The following is a 15,403-nucleotide window of genomic DNA, read 5'->3' as shown; positions in this document are numbered from 1 at the left end:
ACCCAGCCCAGTGCCCATGGTTTTCATTGCCAGTTCTATTGCCTGGGTTGCCTTCTCAGCTGTGATGGTCTTTTCCAGGTTTTGTCATACCTCTCCTAACTGGATTATAAGTAAACTCCTTGAAGGCTAAGACCAACTTGTACTTCTAAAGAACAAGAGTGGGATATTTGTGAAGGTGTCCAAATATGAGAAGGGGTGAGTTGATGAAAGATGAAAGGAGACTTGCCATTCATCGGGTTTCTACTCTTTACCTTCCAGAACGGTCCAGGCTCTGCAGACAGCATCCCACCTGTCCCAGCAGGCTGACCTGAGGAGCATCGTGGAGGAGATTGAGGTATGAATCTTTTGCCAAATGGATCTCCCAGCTCATATCTTTGACACCCTGCAGAAGAGTCTTGCAGGTAGCCATGCAAGATCTGTTATGGCCAGTTACATTGCTTCTTATATCCATGGCACACTTGTGTTCTTTGTGTTAGGGTACTGTGTCCTGAGGAATATTTGTGTCTTTTACATAACAGGTGCTCAGGAAGTGGTGACTGGTTTTTATTATTGCTCTATCCTTGCCTTGGCCCAGAATATCATACTCCTCCGGGGCCTCGCTCATGGACTGCCTGGCCAGGGTAACAAGCAGTCCTGATGGTGTTCTCACTGCGTGCCTCACAGGCACGTTAGCTGCATAGTCATGTTGCCTAGGAGAGCAGTTTTTCTCTCTTTGTTTTTTGGAGCATTGAGTAAGAAATTCTAGGAAATGCCATGCTTTGTAGGTGGTATTGAAATGAATGGCCATGGACTCTATCTGTGTCATGTTGCTTCCTGGGTGCACGGCAGACTGGCCCACTGGCCTTCCACCCAGAGCAGCTGGTGCCTTCCCTGCCATGACTCCTGGGCTTGGGCTTGTGTGCAAGGGGCCAGGGAAGGAGCCCTCCCAGAACTGCAGAAGCTACTCTTCTCCTCAAATGTCTATTTGATATACTTTGCTCTGCCTGAGCACCATTTTTGAGAAAGTGTTAAGTGACTGAGATGGTCTTCAGATTTAGAGTGAGAGATGACATGAAGCTGTCTGCAGTGGGGTTCATGTGCTTTGTGCATCTCATTTCTGCTGTTACTTGACATCCAACGTGTTACTGTTTTGTTATGGCAGGACCTTGTTGCTCGCCTGGATGAACTGGGGGGCGTGTACCTCCAGTTTGAAGAAGGACTGGAAACAACAGCATTATTTGTAGCTGCCACCTACAAGCTCATGGATCATGTGGGGACCGAGCCATCCATTAAGGAGGTACCCGTCTAACAGTTTTCGGGCATGAAACCCAAAGGGGTCATCGATTTTATCTGCTAAGGATAGCTTTTATCAGAGAGGGATGTGCAGACAGTACCTTGGAATGCTGTCACTCAGTGTCTTGGGTTAGGCATTAAGAATGAGAAATACAGCCGGGCACGGTGGCTCATGCTTGTAATCCTAGCACTTTGGGAGGCTGAGGCGGGCGGATCCCGAGGTCGGGTTCGAGACCAGCCTGACCAACATGATGAAACCCCATCACTACTTAAAAATATAAAAATTAGCCAGGCGTGGGTGGCACACACCTGTAATCTCAGCTATGTGGGAGTCTGAGGCAGGAGAATTGCTTGAACCCAGGAGGTGGAGGTTGCGGTGAGCCGAGAGTGCACCATTGCACTCCAGCCTGGGCTACAGAGCGAGTCTCCGTCTCAAAAAAAAAAGAATGAGAAATGGAAAGATGTAATGCCTGTCTTCAAGAAATGGGTTGCTAATGAGACAGATGTGTAAACAAACCACACTTGCCTTAAATGGGGTGTGTACATGTCATGAGGTAGTGTCAAGAAAGCCACATGTATTACTCCTGTTTTATCTCCTTTTCTTCCCAATACCCCTTTCTGCTTGTCTCTTGAATGCTTTCCACTCTGGTGGCCCATTCAAATCCTTCTCGGGGCTCAAAATTGCTTCTCCCCCCTTCCCCCTTATCCTCAGCAACAGTGAAATCTTAGCTAATCTTTGCTGATGGACATAGTTCAGGGAGAGGCATGTGTGTCTATCACACATCTGCCAAGAGTTAATTCTTTTTTTCAAGAGGAAGTTGTTAACCTAAAAGAACCTTTAGTTGAAATGTGTGTGGGAAGTCTTTTTGAGTAGGACCGTCTTTGTACCCTGTGTCTGTGAGAAGTTACCAGCTCTTAATCTAAAGTACTGAAAATACAAGCTGCTATTATTTAAATTTTAGGAGGAGAGATTTGAGTTAGAACTTTTATTTCTTTATGCATTACAAGTTTTATACCAAGTTTCTTTAAGTAGTTATCTGTCTTGGATAATTGGAATTAATTTCATATTTTCTCCAGAGGATATGGTCAAATAAGTTATTCGTGTGTTTGCATTCTTTTTGTGTCCCTTCCTTTGTCCTAAGTGTAGGAGGTCTAGAAATATACTCCCTTTGGGGAGCATCACACACTGGGGTCTGTAGGGGGGAAATAGGGGAGGGACAGCGGGGGGTGGGGAGTTGGGGAGAGTTAGCATGGGGAGAAATGCCAGATATAGGTGATGGGGAGGAAGGCAGCACATCACACTGCCATGTGTGTACCTGTGCAACAATCTTGCATGTTCTTCACATGTACCCCAAAACCTAAAATGCAATTAAAAAAAAATTGAAAAAAAAAAAAAAAAAAAAAAAAAGAAATATACTCCCTTTTAATTTCTGTTACGGGTGAGAGCGCAGGAGTGTGAATCTTATGGTACAGATTACAGATTGTCCTATACACAGTAAAGTAGATGAATTGCTGATTTGTACATATACAACTTTAGCAGCAGCTTGAAAATAAAGAAAGAAAATGTTTAAGTTTTCTTAAACCAGGTACTTGGCTGGAGTAATTTTGCTGTTACTGCTTTTGACACATTTGTGGTGAACAGTTACCCATTTTAACATGTCAACAGCCTAGTAATGGAAAATTGTAATTGGTCCAATTAAAGAAAATTCTTTCATGTTGACTGTGAATAACACTGTCAGGAACAAGAGAGCTCTTTTGTTGGACGTTAGATTTTAAAAAACAAAACTGATCGAAGGGGAAAATGTTTCCTCCTAGGAAAACAGCCTCTAGAATTTTAATAATGCCTTTTAGGTTCCACTTTTTTTAAAAAAATTGCTTTCAGTTTTCTCCTCTAAGCACCCCATTAGTTTTTCATGGAGAGTTATTTTAGTTTCCTTTTAATGTACATTTTAGCTATAAAGTTTGGTCTTATAAATAAAAACTCAGCCTCAGTGTACTACTTGCAGGCGGGTTGGGAGGAAAGGTTGCTTGGCTGGGAGGATGATGGGAGTCCGAAGAGAGCAGATTTTCTTGTAGAAGGACTTTGGAGACAAACAGTCCTACATTTGAGTGCTAGTCTTGCTAATGTTGTTGTGACTTGTAGAAGTTACTTAGCCTCCTTTAGCCTCAGTTTTGTTTTTTGGGAAACATTGGTAATACCAGTCTTTTATAAGTTTTTGTCAAAATTTGAGTTAATGCATGTAAAGCACCTATCATGATGCCTGGTGTATATAGACATTTAGCAAGTAATTATTATTATATGTATTTTGTATTTTGTAATATCTCAATAGTTATCTAGAAGTACCCTGCATTTGTGTAGTAAGTGTTATTATTTTTATTTTGAGACAGTCTCACTCTGTCGCCAGGCTGGAGTGCAGTGGCATGATCTCAGCTCACTGCAACCTCTGCCTCCTGGGTTCAAGTGATTCTTGAACATGATCTGTCCTCCTCGGCCTCCCAAAGTGCTGGGATTACAGGTGTTAGCCACCGTACCCTGACTGTTACGATTTTTTTTTTTTTTTGAGGCAGAGTCTTGCTCTGTCGCCAGGCTGCAGTGTAGCGGTGCAATCTCCGCTCACTGCAACCTCTGCCTCCCGGATTCAAGCAGTTCTTGTGCCTCAGCCTCCTAAGTAGCTGGGATTACAGGCACATGCTACCATGCCTGGCTGATTTTTGTATTTTTAGTAGAGATGGAGTTTTTCACTATGTTGGCTAGGCTGGTCTTGAACTCCTGACCTCGAGTGATCCACCCACCTTGGCCTCCCATAGTCCTGGGATTACAGGCGTGAGCCACCACACCCAGCCTGTGTAGTAAGCACTTATTAAATAACTGACAAATCATGAATTTCAGTTTATAATGGAAAATGGATAAAAACAACCAAGTCCAAGTTCTAAGTGTAAATGGAGAATATTTGCGTTTTCTCCATCTGTAAATTTGGATCAGTGGCTGAAAGACCTCCATGTAAACGCCTGAAACAGACAGGGAGTGACTTTCATCTACAGCAGTGTCCCTCCTGCCTTCCGAGTGGAGGAAGATAAGCAGCTGCATTTCGCTTTGCTTTCAGGATCAGGTCATCCAGCTGATGAACGCAATCTTCAGCAAGAAGAACTTCGAGTCCCTCTCTGAAGCCTTCAGTGTGGCCTCTGCAGCTGCTGTGCTCTCCCATAATCGCTACCACGTGCCAGTTGTGGTTGTGCCTGAGGGCTCTGCTTCTGACACTCACGAACAGGCTATCCTGCAGGTATGACTTCCATGCCCAAAGTGTGCCCCTCTGATTGTCATTCCTAGTGGAGGGCTTTGAGGAATCTGGACCATGGTCCATTTTGTTGCTCTTGTTTGGGAACCAGCAATAAGCTAAGATCTTCATGAGAAATTAGCATTTTATTTATGTCTAAGTGTTGGGTTTCCACTTAGGACAGTCCTGTCTGTCCCATTAGTTCGACTTTGGTGTCCCCTGTAGATACCCTCCTGAGCGAGTACTCTGTTTTTCAAAATTGCCTATTTTCTGCCTACATATACAACTTGTATACCCTCAACAAAGAGGTAGAAAGTAATGTGATTAACATTGTTTGCTGTGAGTTAAGAGGGGCTAAGAGAACAAAGTGAAAAAGGAATTGACTCTGAAGCTAAATAGATGGTTTGAGTCCTGGCTCAACCACTTAACTGGCCATGTGGGCTGTGTCGGTTCCTTTACCTCTTGTGGCTTGTTTCTTCATCTGTGAAATAAGAATTATTCTGTCTGTCTCATACAATTGATAGGGAATATCAGTAAGGGGCTCAACCTAATAAGTGCATATAGTTGACTTTCAACAGGTGATAGTTATTAATGCTATCCATACTTCTTCTATTTTCCCATTGCTGATACCATCCTAAAGTATTTTTCTGGCTTATTTATTTATTTATTTATTTATTGTAGAGACAGGGTCTCACCGTGTTGCCCAGGGTGGTCCCAAACTCCTGGCTTTAACGATCCTCCCATCTCAGCCTCCCAAAGTACTGTAACTACAGGCATGAGCCACTGCACCCAGCCTGGCTGAGAATTTTTTCTTTTTCTTTTTCAGAGACTGGGTCTCCCTATGTTGCCTGGGCTGGAGAATAGTGGCGCAGTCATAGCTCATGCTAACTCTTGGGCTCAAGCAATCCTCCTGCCTCAACCTCCTGAATATCTGGGACTACAAGCACATGCCACTATGCCCAGCTAATTTTTTAATTTAAAAAAAGTGTTATCTTTTTGATAGAAATGGGGTCTTGCCATGTTGACCACACTGGTCTTGAATTCCTGGCCTCAGGTGATCCTCCTGTCTCAGCCTCCCAAAGCACTGCAATTGCAGGCATGAGCTACCATGCCCAGTCCGATAAATTCTCTTAAAGGTTCTGTAGTAGAGTAGATAGAATAGGGAATCAGAAAGAAGGAAATATATTGGCCAGGTGCAGTGACTCATGGCTGTAATAATCCACTTTAGGATTAGGCAACAGACCGAAAGTCAGCGAAGATTTCCCCAATGCAGGGCCTTTGCTTTCCTGCACCCTATAGATGAAGCGTCCCAGAAACAAAATTCTCTACTCCTGCAGCCTTTGTTGTAACAAATAATGTTTTTTTTAAATTTCCAGTTGCAAGTCACCAATGTTCTGTCTCAGCCTCTGACTCAGGCCTCTGTTAAACTAGAACATGCTAAATCTGTTGCTTCCAGAGCCACTGTCCTCCAGAAGACATCCTTCACCCCTGTAGGGTAAGTCCTGATCATATTTTGGCAGAGCGCTGACCTCTTTATTTGGGAAGTTAGCCTGCAGCCACTGTAACAGATTAATGTGGATGTACCATGATCATAAAACCAAATTTGCCTAAGTTCCAGTTAGGTAAATTTGATCTACTGGTATCAAAAGCCTATAGTGGAATATAAGAAAATGATTTTTAAAATGAAGATCATTTTGGTTTTACTGTTTTATTCTTTATTTCTAGTTGGCTCTGTCTTATCATTGTGACATAAGTAGCTTTTTTTTTTTTTTTTTTTTGAGATGGAGTTTCACTCTTGTTACCCAGGCTGGAGTGCAATGGCGCGATCTCGGCTCACCGCAACCTCCGCCTCCTGGGTTCAGGCAGTTCTCCTGCCTCAGCCTCCTGAGTAGCTGGGATTACAGGCACGCGCCACCATGCCCAGCTAATTTTTTGTATTTTTAGTAGAGATGGGGTTTCACCATGTTGACCAGGATGGTCTTGATCTCTTGACCTCGTGATCCATCCGCCTCGGCCTCCCAAAGTGCTGGGATTACAGGCTTGAGCCACCGCGCCCGGCCTTTTTTTTTTTTTTTTTTTTTTTTCTGACACAGAGTCTTGCCCTTGTTGCCCAGGCTGCAGTGCAATGGCATGAACTCGGCTCACTGCAGCCTCCACCTCCTGGGTTCAAGCGATTCTCCTGCCTCAAGCTATTTATCTGAGTAGCTGGGATTATAGGCACCCGCCATCATGCCTGGCTAATTTTTGTATTTTTAGTAGAGATGGGGTTTCGCCATGTTGGCCAGGCTGGTCTTGAACTCCTGACCTCGTGATCCACCCGCCTTGGCCCCCCAAAGTGCTGGGAGTACAGGCATGAGCCACTGTACCTGGCCTATAAGTAGCTATTTTAAAATTTAATATTTATTGATTTTTTTTTCTGTTAAATAATAATGTTTATTATAGGAAAATACAGAAAAGCACAAAAAAGGAAATATAACTCACCCATAATTCTATTATTTCTTCTCTTTAGAGAAACTTTTGCTAACATTTTTATTTATTTTTTTTTGAGACAGAGTTTCACTCTTGTTGCCTAGGCTGGAGTGCAATGGTGCAATCTCAGCTCATTCTAATCTCCACCTCCTGGATTCAAGCAATTCTTCTGCCTCAGCCTCCTGAATAGCTGGGATCACAGGCATCCACCATCACATCTGGCTAATTTTTTGTATTTTTAGTAGTGACAGGGTTTCACCATGTTGGCCAGGCTGGTTTTGAACTCCTGACTTCAGGTGATCCTCCTGCCTCAGCCTCCCAGAGTGCTGGGATTGACCCACCGTGCCCTGCCTTGCTAACATTTTATAATTTTTTTTTGACAGTCTTTTTTCTGTGTATGTAAATAAATTTTAAAAATTCAGTTAAGGGCTAGGCATGGGGTTCACACCTATAACCCCAGCACTTTGGGAGACTGAGGTAGGTGGATTGCCCGAGCCCAGGATTTTGAGAGCAGCCTGGACAATAGCAAGACCCATCTCTAATTTTTATATATGTATGTATGTATGTATGAATGATGGGAGTCTAGCTCTGTCACCTAGACTGGAGTGCAGTGGTGCGACCTCGGCTTACTGCAACCTTTGCCTCCTGGGTTCAAGCGATTCTCCTACCTCAGCCTCCCGAGTAGCTGGGACTACAGGCATATGCCACCACGCCTGGCTAAGTTTTGTATTTTTGGTAGAGGCAGGGTTTCACTGTGTTGACCAGGCTGGTCATGAACTCCTGACCTCAAGTGATCCACCTGCCTCAGCCTCCCAAAGTTCTGGGATTACAGGTGTGAACCACAATGCCCAGCCTCCATCTCTGATTTTTTAAAAAATTAAAAAAAAAATTAGGATATGCTTTATATGTAACAGTGTGCCACAGACACTTTTCTACAGGATTAAATATTCTTTTACAATGATTTTTTTGTTTGTTTTGTGTTTTTGAGACGGAGTTTTGCTCTTGTTGCCAGGCTGGAGTGCAATGGCATGATCTTGGCTCACTGAAACCTCCACCTCCTGGGTTCAAGTGATTCTCCTGCCTCTGCCTCCTGAGTAGCTGGGATTACAGGCTCTGACCTCAAGTGAGCCTTGCATCTTAGCCTCCCAACATGCTGGGATTACAGGCATGAGCCACCACACCTGGTCTTTACAATGATTTTTAATGGCTGCATATTATTGCTGTGTAATTTTTTAAAAAAATTAAGGGCCAAATGTACTGGGTATGGTGGCTCACCTATAGTTCCAGCTACTTGGGAGGCTGAGGTAGGAGGATAACTTGAGGTTGGGAGGTCTAGGTTATAGTAAGCCATGATCATACCATATCACTCCAAGCCTGGGTGACAGAGGGAGACTCTGTCTCAAAAAAAAAATAATAATAATTAATTAATTAAAGATCAAGCTGGGCACAGTAGCAGGTACTTTGTAGTTCCAGCTACTTGGAGGCTGAGGCAGGAAGATCATTTGAATCGAGGAGTTTAAGACCAGTCTGGGCAACATAGTAAGACCTGTCTCTAAAAGAAAAAAAATAAGGGTCAATTTTTATATGAATTAGTGTTTTTCCCAGCTAATTGTATGGAACTTTTTTTTTTTTTTTTTTAAGTAGGGACGGGGTTTCACCATGTTGGCAAGGCAGGTTTCGAACTGCGGACCTCAAGTAACCTGCCTGCCTCTACCTCCCAGAGTGCTGGAATTATAGGTGTGAGCCACTGGGCCTGTATGGAACTTTTAGAAGTGTTAAATTATTAAGTTACTGAGATCAGGAGTTTTCAATTTTAGAGAGAAAATGCATTTCTTAGTCAGGCAATATGTGAAATTAAAAAGCAAAATCACTTTTAGAAGTACCAGTGGAGCGGTAAAAGATACTGAGATTTTGCGATAGAGTTAGGAACTCTCTACTTTTTTTTCCCCTTTAAAATAAAAATAAATATTTTTAAATAAAAGTAAGATATGTCCTTTTTGAGAAATTCAGAAAACACAGAAAGGTAAAAATCATACCAAAAAATTAGCCCCAATTATACTATCCTACACCAACCTCTTTGTACATTTTGGAGTATTTTCTTCTACATTTTTGTCGTTGTCACCGTGAAACATCATCAGGATCATACTGTAAACTTCCCAATTTTACATTACATTGTGGAAAGCTACCAGAAGGAGTTTGAATTTTAGGAGCGTGGGAGTAACAAAGGAAAAGGAAAAGAAAACGTTGGAAACCTGGGAGTGTTCATTTTAGATAGTTTTCTCCACATTGTAGTATATGATTAAGTTCGAGGGTTGGACATGGTGGCTCATGCCCCAGCCTGCACTTTGGGAGGCTGAGCGGGTGGATCACTTGCTCTCAGAACGCCGTCTCTACAAAATTTTTCTAGGCGTGGTGGTGCATGCCTCCCGTCCCAACTACTGGGGAGGCTGAGTTGGGATGATGAGTTGAACCTAGGAGTTTGAGGCTGTGGTGAGCTGTGATTGTACTGTACTCCAGCCTGGGCAACAGAGTGAGAACCTGTGTCAAAATAAAATAAAAGGCACAAGATTGTCCAAGTGGGGTAGGAAGTCAAAAAGGGAAGGAGTGGGCTAGCCTTGGACAGTCTCTAGGAGACATTTTGTAGTTCCTGTTTGTTATATCTGTGACTTTCTTACCTGAGTTCTTGTAAGCCTGTTGTCATTCTTTACAGGGATGTTTTTGAACTAAACTTCATGAACGTCAAATTTTCCAGTGGTTATTATGACTTCCTTGTCAAAGTTGAAGGTGACAACCGTTACATTGCAAATACTGTAGAGGTAGGTGTTTTCCTTCCCATTGCCATGTTAATGTATCCAAGGAAATGGCCAAATTGATACACAGTGTTGTCTGGTACCTTGACTTCTTTACAACCAAGGCTCCATTCAATCTTTGCTATTTGACAGACATAGCCAAGGCAGTAGTAAATCAAGAACTTGGTCATAGTGAATTTTCTTTTATTTGTAAGTTTTTCATTTTCCATTATAATTTAGCATTGCTAACTTACATGAAATTTAGGTGGTAGAAAAAGAAAATCACCCATAATTCCACTGAGGTTTAACATCTTAAAAAAGTGTTCTGTGTGGTAGGCTTTGGTGGGTTTAGAAAAGTGCATGATGCCAAATAGGCAGCAAAAAGCTTCAGGTTACACATATATAACACCTATAATGAAGCTATTTGGGTAAAGGATAAAAAAAATTGGTCATCTTTCATAATGGACTGTTTCAGATGTTTAGCTAATGCTAGCTGGGCGAAGATCCATGTATCTTTAAAAATAGAAAGCCCTATTTACCTGATGCTTTGTGGGAGTGAGGTAGTTCCCATTAGTATTTTTCCCAGCTAATTGAAATTTACCCCGTCCAGCACCGTGGCTCCCATTTTAGCCATTTTAGAGAAGTTTATTTAAGATGAGCTACATATTTTCCTACTTTCTTATTTCCAATTTAAGATAGTTTCTTTGTCTTTCATGACCTTGACACATGAAGAGGACTGGCTCTCAAATTGTAGAATGTCTCTCAGATTGGGTTTTTCTGGTATTTCTTCATGATCAGATTCAGGTCATGCATTTTCTGCAATTCTATCCCAAAAGTAATGCTCTGTCCTACTCAGAGCAAGAAGTATATGATATTGGTATGTCTCATTACGGGTCACGTTAACCTTGGTCACTTGAGTAAGGTGATTGTGTGCTAGGTTTTCTGCTGTAAAGTTATTGTTTTTCTGCTTGTATTTACATGTCTAGTTGGGCAATGCTTTGAGACTCTAAGTATCATAATGGTCTTGTCTGCAATAGTTATTACTCTGGTGTTTGCCAGAGAGTGATTTTCTCTTTCATTTCTTGTACATTTTTAAAATTGGAATTCTACTGTAAGAAAACAACTGTCTTTTATCCTGTTTATTCAATTATTTATAACTGCAATAAATCTTTATCATAACGTGTTTATAACATATCTATAATTCATATGTTTACAGTAATTGCATCATAGATATTTATTTTACTGTATGCATTGTGATCTATGACTGTCATTTATCTTGTTGCTCATGTTGTCCTAGGTTTTGGCCTTTGGAGAGCTCCTCAGGTTGGCTCCTGTGACACTTGCTTTCTTTTAATGACAGAAGTAGACAGCTTGAAAGTTTGACCTTTTCAAAAGTGGGACATTACTTTCCATAGGGAGATTAAACACTTGTATTTAAAGTTTGACAGAAAGGAAGATGTTTTCTGGAACTCAAATCTCTCTACCTCATGTGTGACCTTTTGAGCATGAGACATCTGATCCTCGTCCATTCAGTAAAACAAAATTTGGATAGAAGCTATTGTAGCGTGTACCTTGATTCTTCCAAATCCACATTCTTTTAATGTTAGTTTCCTTCGTTAAGATGACTTACTTGCAACTGAAAATATTAAAAGGAAAGCTCTTTCTCTTTTTTTCCTTTTTTTTTTTTTTCTTGAAACCTCCTTCCCTCTACTGCCAGCCATCTTAAATGCCAGGCTTATTATCTCACAGTTGTTCTTAACCCCTTCCTTTCTTTTCACTTCTGCCTCCTAGTCAGTTACCAAGTCCTATTGAGTCCACCTCTGATTGTATTTTCCATGAGTTTTTGTTGCTATAATCGCCAAATTGCTGTTTTCTCCATATTTTTACCAATATTTGGTATTTTCAGGTTTGGTAGTCTGATGCATATGAAAAGGTATCTTGTTGTTTTAATGTCTTTCCTTGGTTGCTGGTAAGGTTGAACATCTTTTTTTGTATTTAGTAGCCAATTAGGTTTCCTTTCTTGTGAATTGTTTTATATCTTTGCCTGATTTTCTTTTGGTTTCTTAGTCTATTGATTTTTAGGAGTGCTATATATTTGTGAGCATTAGATATCTTCCCCTAGAATTGCTTTATGGCATCTTTTGATGCACAAAATTTAATTTTAATGAAGCCTAATTTAAAAGTCTTCCTAGGTCCAGGTACAGTGACTCACGCCTGCAATCCCAACACTTTGGGAGGCCAAGGCAGGCAGATCACTTGAGGCCAGGAGTTCAAGAACAACCTGGCCAATATGGCAAAACCCAGTCTCTACTAAAAATACAAAAATTAGCTGGGCATGGTGACCTGCATCTGTAATCCTAGCTACTCCGGAGGCTGATGCAGGAGAATCACTTGAACCTGGGAGGCGGAGGTTGCCGTGAGTCAAGATCGTGCCACTGCACTCCATCCTGGGCAACAGAGTGAGATTCTGTCTCAAAAAATGAATAAATAAAGTATTTTGCTAGATTGTGTTTTTTGTATCTTCTTTACAATAATCCTTTGCTACGCCAAAGTCAAAAAGATACTGTTGAGTGTTTTCTCTTTTTCTTTTTTTTTTTTTTTAACCCCCTGAGACAGAGTTTTGCTCTTATTGCCCAGGCTGGATTGCAATGGTGCGATCTTGGCTCACTGCAACCTCCACCTCCTGGGTTCAAGTGATTCTCCTGCCTCAGTTTCCAGAGTAGCTGGGATTACAGGCATGCGCCACCACACTGGGCTGATTTTGTTATTTTTAGTAGAGACGAGTTTCTCTGTGTTGGTCAGGCTGGTCTTGAACTCCTGACCTCAGGTGATCTGCCTGCCTTCACCTCTCAAAGTGCTGAGATTACAGGTGTGAGCCACTGCACCCGGCCTCTTGTTATTTATTATTATTGTTATTATTATTATTTTTGAGACAGAGTCTCCCTCTTGTCACTCAGGCTGGCATATAGTGTCATAATCTTGGCTCACTGCAACCTCTGCCTCCCTGGTTCAAGCGATTCTCATGCCTCAGTCTCCCAAGCAGCTGGGACTACAGGTGCATGCCACCACTCCCAGCTAATTTTTGCATTATTAGTAGAGACAGCGTTTTGCCATGTTGGCCAAGCTGGTCTCAAACTCTTGGCCTCAAATGTCCCACGCACCTCGGCCTCCCAAAATGTTGGGATTACAGGCATGAGCCACTGCACCTGGTCCTCCAGTGTTTTCTGAACACTTTTTAAAGTTGTTTTCCTCCTTATATTTAGGGCTTCAGTCTATTTGAAGTCCTTTTTTGTTGCTGTAGTATTTTACACCCTAAGATTATACTTACTGCATTATATTACCATTGTTTGTTTATATGCATTGCTTTCTTTTTCTTTTTTTTATTTTTTGAGACAGGGTCTCTATTCTGTCACCCAGGCTGGAGCGCAGTGGCACAATCACAGCTCACTACAGCCTTGATCTCCTGGGCTCAGGTGATCCTCTTACCTTAGCCTTCCAGGTAGCTGGGACTACAGGCATGCACTACCATGCCCAGCTAATTTTTTGTATTTTTTTCTAGAGACTGGTTTTGCCATGTTGCCCAGGCTGCTCTTGAACTCCTGGGCTCAAGTGATCTGTCACCTTTGCCTCCCAAAGTGCTAGGATTACAGGCGTGAACCACCACCTGCATTGATTTTTCACTGGGCTGAGAATGCCTATGGGTGGAGACTAAATCTTATTTTTTCAGTGCTTGGTTTCCATCTACACCACTTAGAGGAAGAAAAGGGGTGAGACTTTGCCTTTTTTTTTTTTTTTTTTTTTTTGAGATGGAGTCTTGCTCTGTTGCCCAGGCTAGAGTGCGGTGGCATGATCTTGGCTCACTGCAACCTCTGCCTCCCGGGTTCAAGTGATTCTCCTGCCTCAGCCTCCTGAGTAGCTGGATTACAGGCATGTGCCCCACCATGCCAGGCTAATTTTTTTTTTTTTTTGTATTTTTAGTAGAGATGGGGTTTCACCCTGTTGGCCAGGCTGGTCTTGAACTCCTAATCTCAGGTGATATGCCCATCTTGGCCTCCCAAAGTGCTGGGATTACAGGCGTGAGGCACTGTGCCCAGCTGAGACTTAGCTTTTATTTATTGATTTAATAACAGCTTTATTGAGGTATAATTCTCATACCATAAAATTTACCAATTAAAAGTTCAGGCTGGGCATGAGCCACCATGCTTGTAATCCCAGCACTTTGGGAGGCCGAGATGGGAGGATCACTTGAGCCCAGCAGTTAGAGACCAGCTTGGGCAACACAAGGAGATCCCGTCTCTACCAAAAATTTAACAATAAATTAGCTGGGTATGGTGGTGTGTACCTGTAGTCCCAGCTACCTGAGAGGCTGAGGCAAGAGGATTTCTTGAGCCTGGGAGTTTGAGGCTGCAGTGAACTGTGATCACACCACTGCACCCTAGCCCGGGCTGTTGCCAGCTGACACCTTGTCTCGAAAAAGCAAAACAAAACTATGCAATCCAGTGTCTTTAGTATATTCACAGACTTGTGCAACCCTTACTGCAAGGCCATTCCAGAATATTTTTATCACCCTGGAAAGCAATGCTGTATCTTTTAGCAGTCACTCCCCATTCTCTCCTACTTTCTACTTTTCGTCTCTATGGTTTGCCTATTTGGGACATTTTGTATAAATGGAGTCATATTGTATGTTACCTTTTGTGACTGGCTTTTCTGTTTTTTCTCTTAGTATTTTTAAAGTTCATCCATGTTGTAGCATGTCTTAGTACTTTATTCCTTTTTATGGCAAAATAATATTCCATTGTATGGATAGATCACATTTTGTTTACCCACTCATCAGGTGATGACATTTGAGGTATTTTTCCTTTTTGGTGCTTATGAGTAATGCTGTGAACATTTGTATATAACTTTTTTTTGAACACTTGTTTTCAGTTATTCGAGGTATATGCTTAGGAATAGAATTCCTGGGTTGTATGGTGTGGGGGTTCCAATTTTACTGCATCCTCACCAGCACTTGTTATTATCTGAATTTTTGTTTCTAGCTATCATAGTGGGTATAAAGTGGTGTCTCATTATGATTTTGATTTGCATTTCTCTGATGAGTAATAATGTTGAGTATCTCTTCATGTGCTTATTGGTTTCTTGTATTTCTTCTTTGGAAAAATGTCTCTTCAAATCCATCAACCATTGAAAAAAATGTTTTTGGTTTTTTTTTTCTTCCACACTCTGTACACCTCTTATTTCCTTTTATCTTTTTTGTATTACTGAGTTGTAAGAGTTTCTCTGGCTCGAGTTTCCTTGTTAGATACATGATTTGCAAATATTTTCTCATAGTTTGAGGTTGTAATTTAACTTTCATGATGTCTTTTACAAAACATTCTAATTTTGATGAAGTCGTTTTAAAATTTTTTGTTATTGCCGGGCGCGGTGGCTCAAGCCTGTAATCCCAGCACTTTGGGAGGCCGAGGCGGGTGGATCCCGAGGTCAAGAGATCGAGACCGTCCTGGTCAACATGGTGAAACCCCGTCTCTACTAAAACTACAAAAAATTAGCTGGGCATGGTGGTGCGTGCCTGTAATCCCAGCTACTCAGGAGGCTGAGGCA

At 41.8% G+C, this 15,403-nt stretch overlaps 1 protein-coding gene across 4 annotated transcripts in view; it reads left to right on the top strand.

The window, feature by feature from the left end:
• RPN2 (ribophorin II) overlaps nt 1-15,403 on the top strand; it is a 63,215-nt gene that overhangs the window by 25,344 nt on the left and 22,468 nt on the right. For all 4 annotated transcript variants that reach the window (XM_032295010.1, XM_032295012.1, XM_032295011.1 and 1 more), the window contains exons 5-9: nt 259-334; nt 1,142-1,276; nt 4,377-4,553; nt 5,924-6,042; nt 9,727-9,832. In XM_032295010.1, the coding sequence (XP_032150901.1) occupies nt 259-334; nt 1,142-1,276; nt 4,377-4,553; nt 5,924-6,042; nt 9,727-9,832 (613 nt within the window). The remainder of the gene's footprint in view (nt 1-258; nt 335-1,141; nt 1,277-4,376; nt 4,554-5,923; nt 6,043-9,726; nt 9,833-15,403) is intronic.

The sequence above is a fragment of the Sapajus apella genome, unplaced genomic scaffold (genome assembly GCF_009761245.1).
Source record: "Sapajus apella isolate SASKATOON/1434 unplaced genomic scaffold, GSC_monkey_1.0 scaffold33, whole genome shotgun sequence".
Classification (NCBI taxonomy): Eukaryota; Metazoa; Chordata; class Mammalia; order Primates; family Cebidae; genus Sapajus; species Sapajus apella.
The sequence above is the reverse complement of the archived record's forward strand: the minus strand, read 5'-3'. Positions and strand labels throughout refer to the sequence as shown.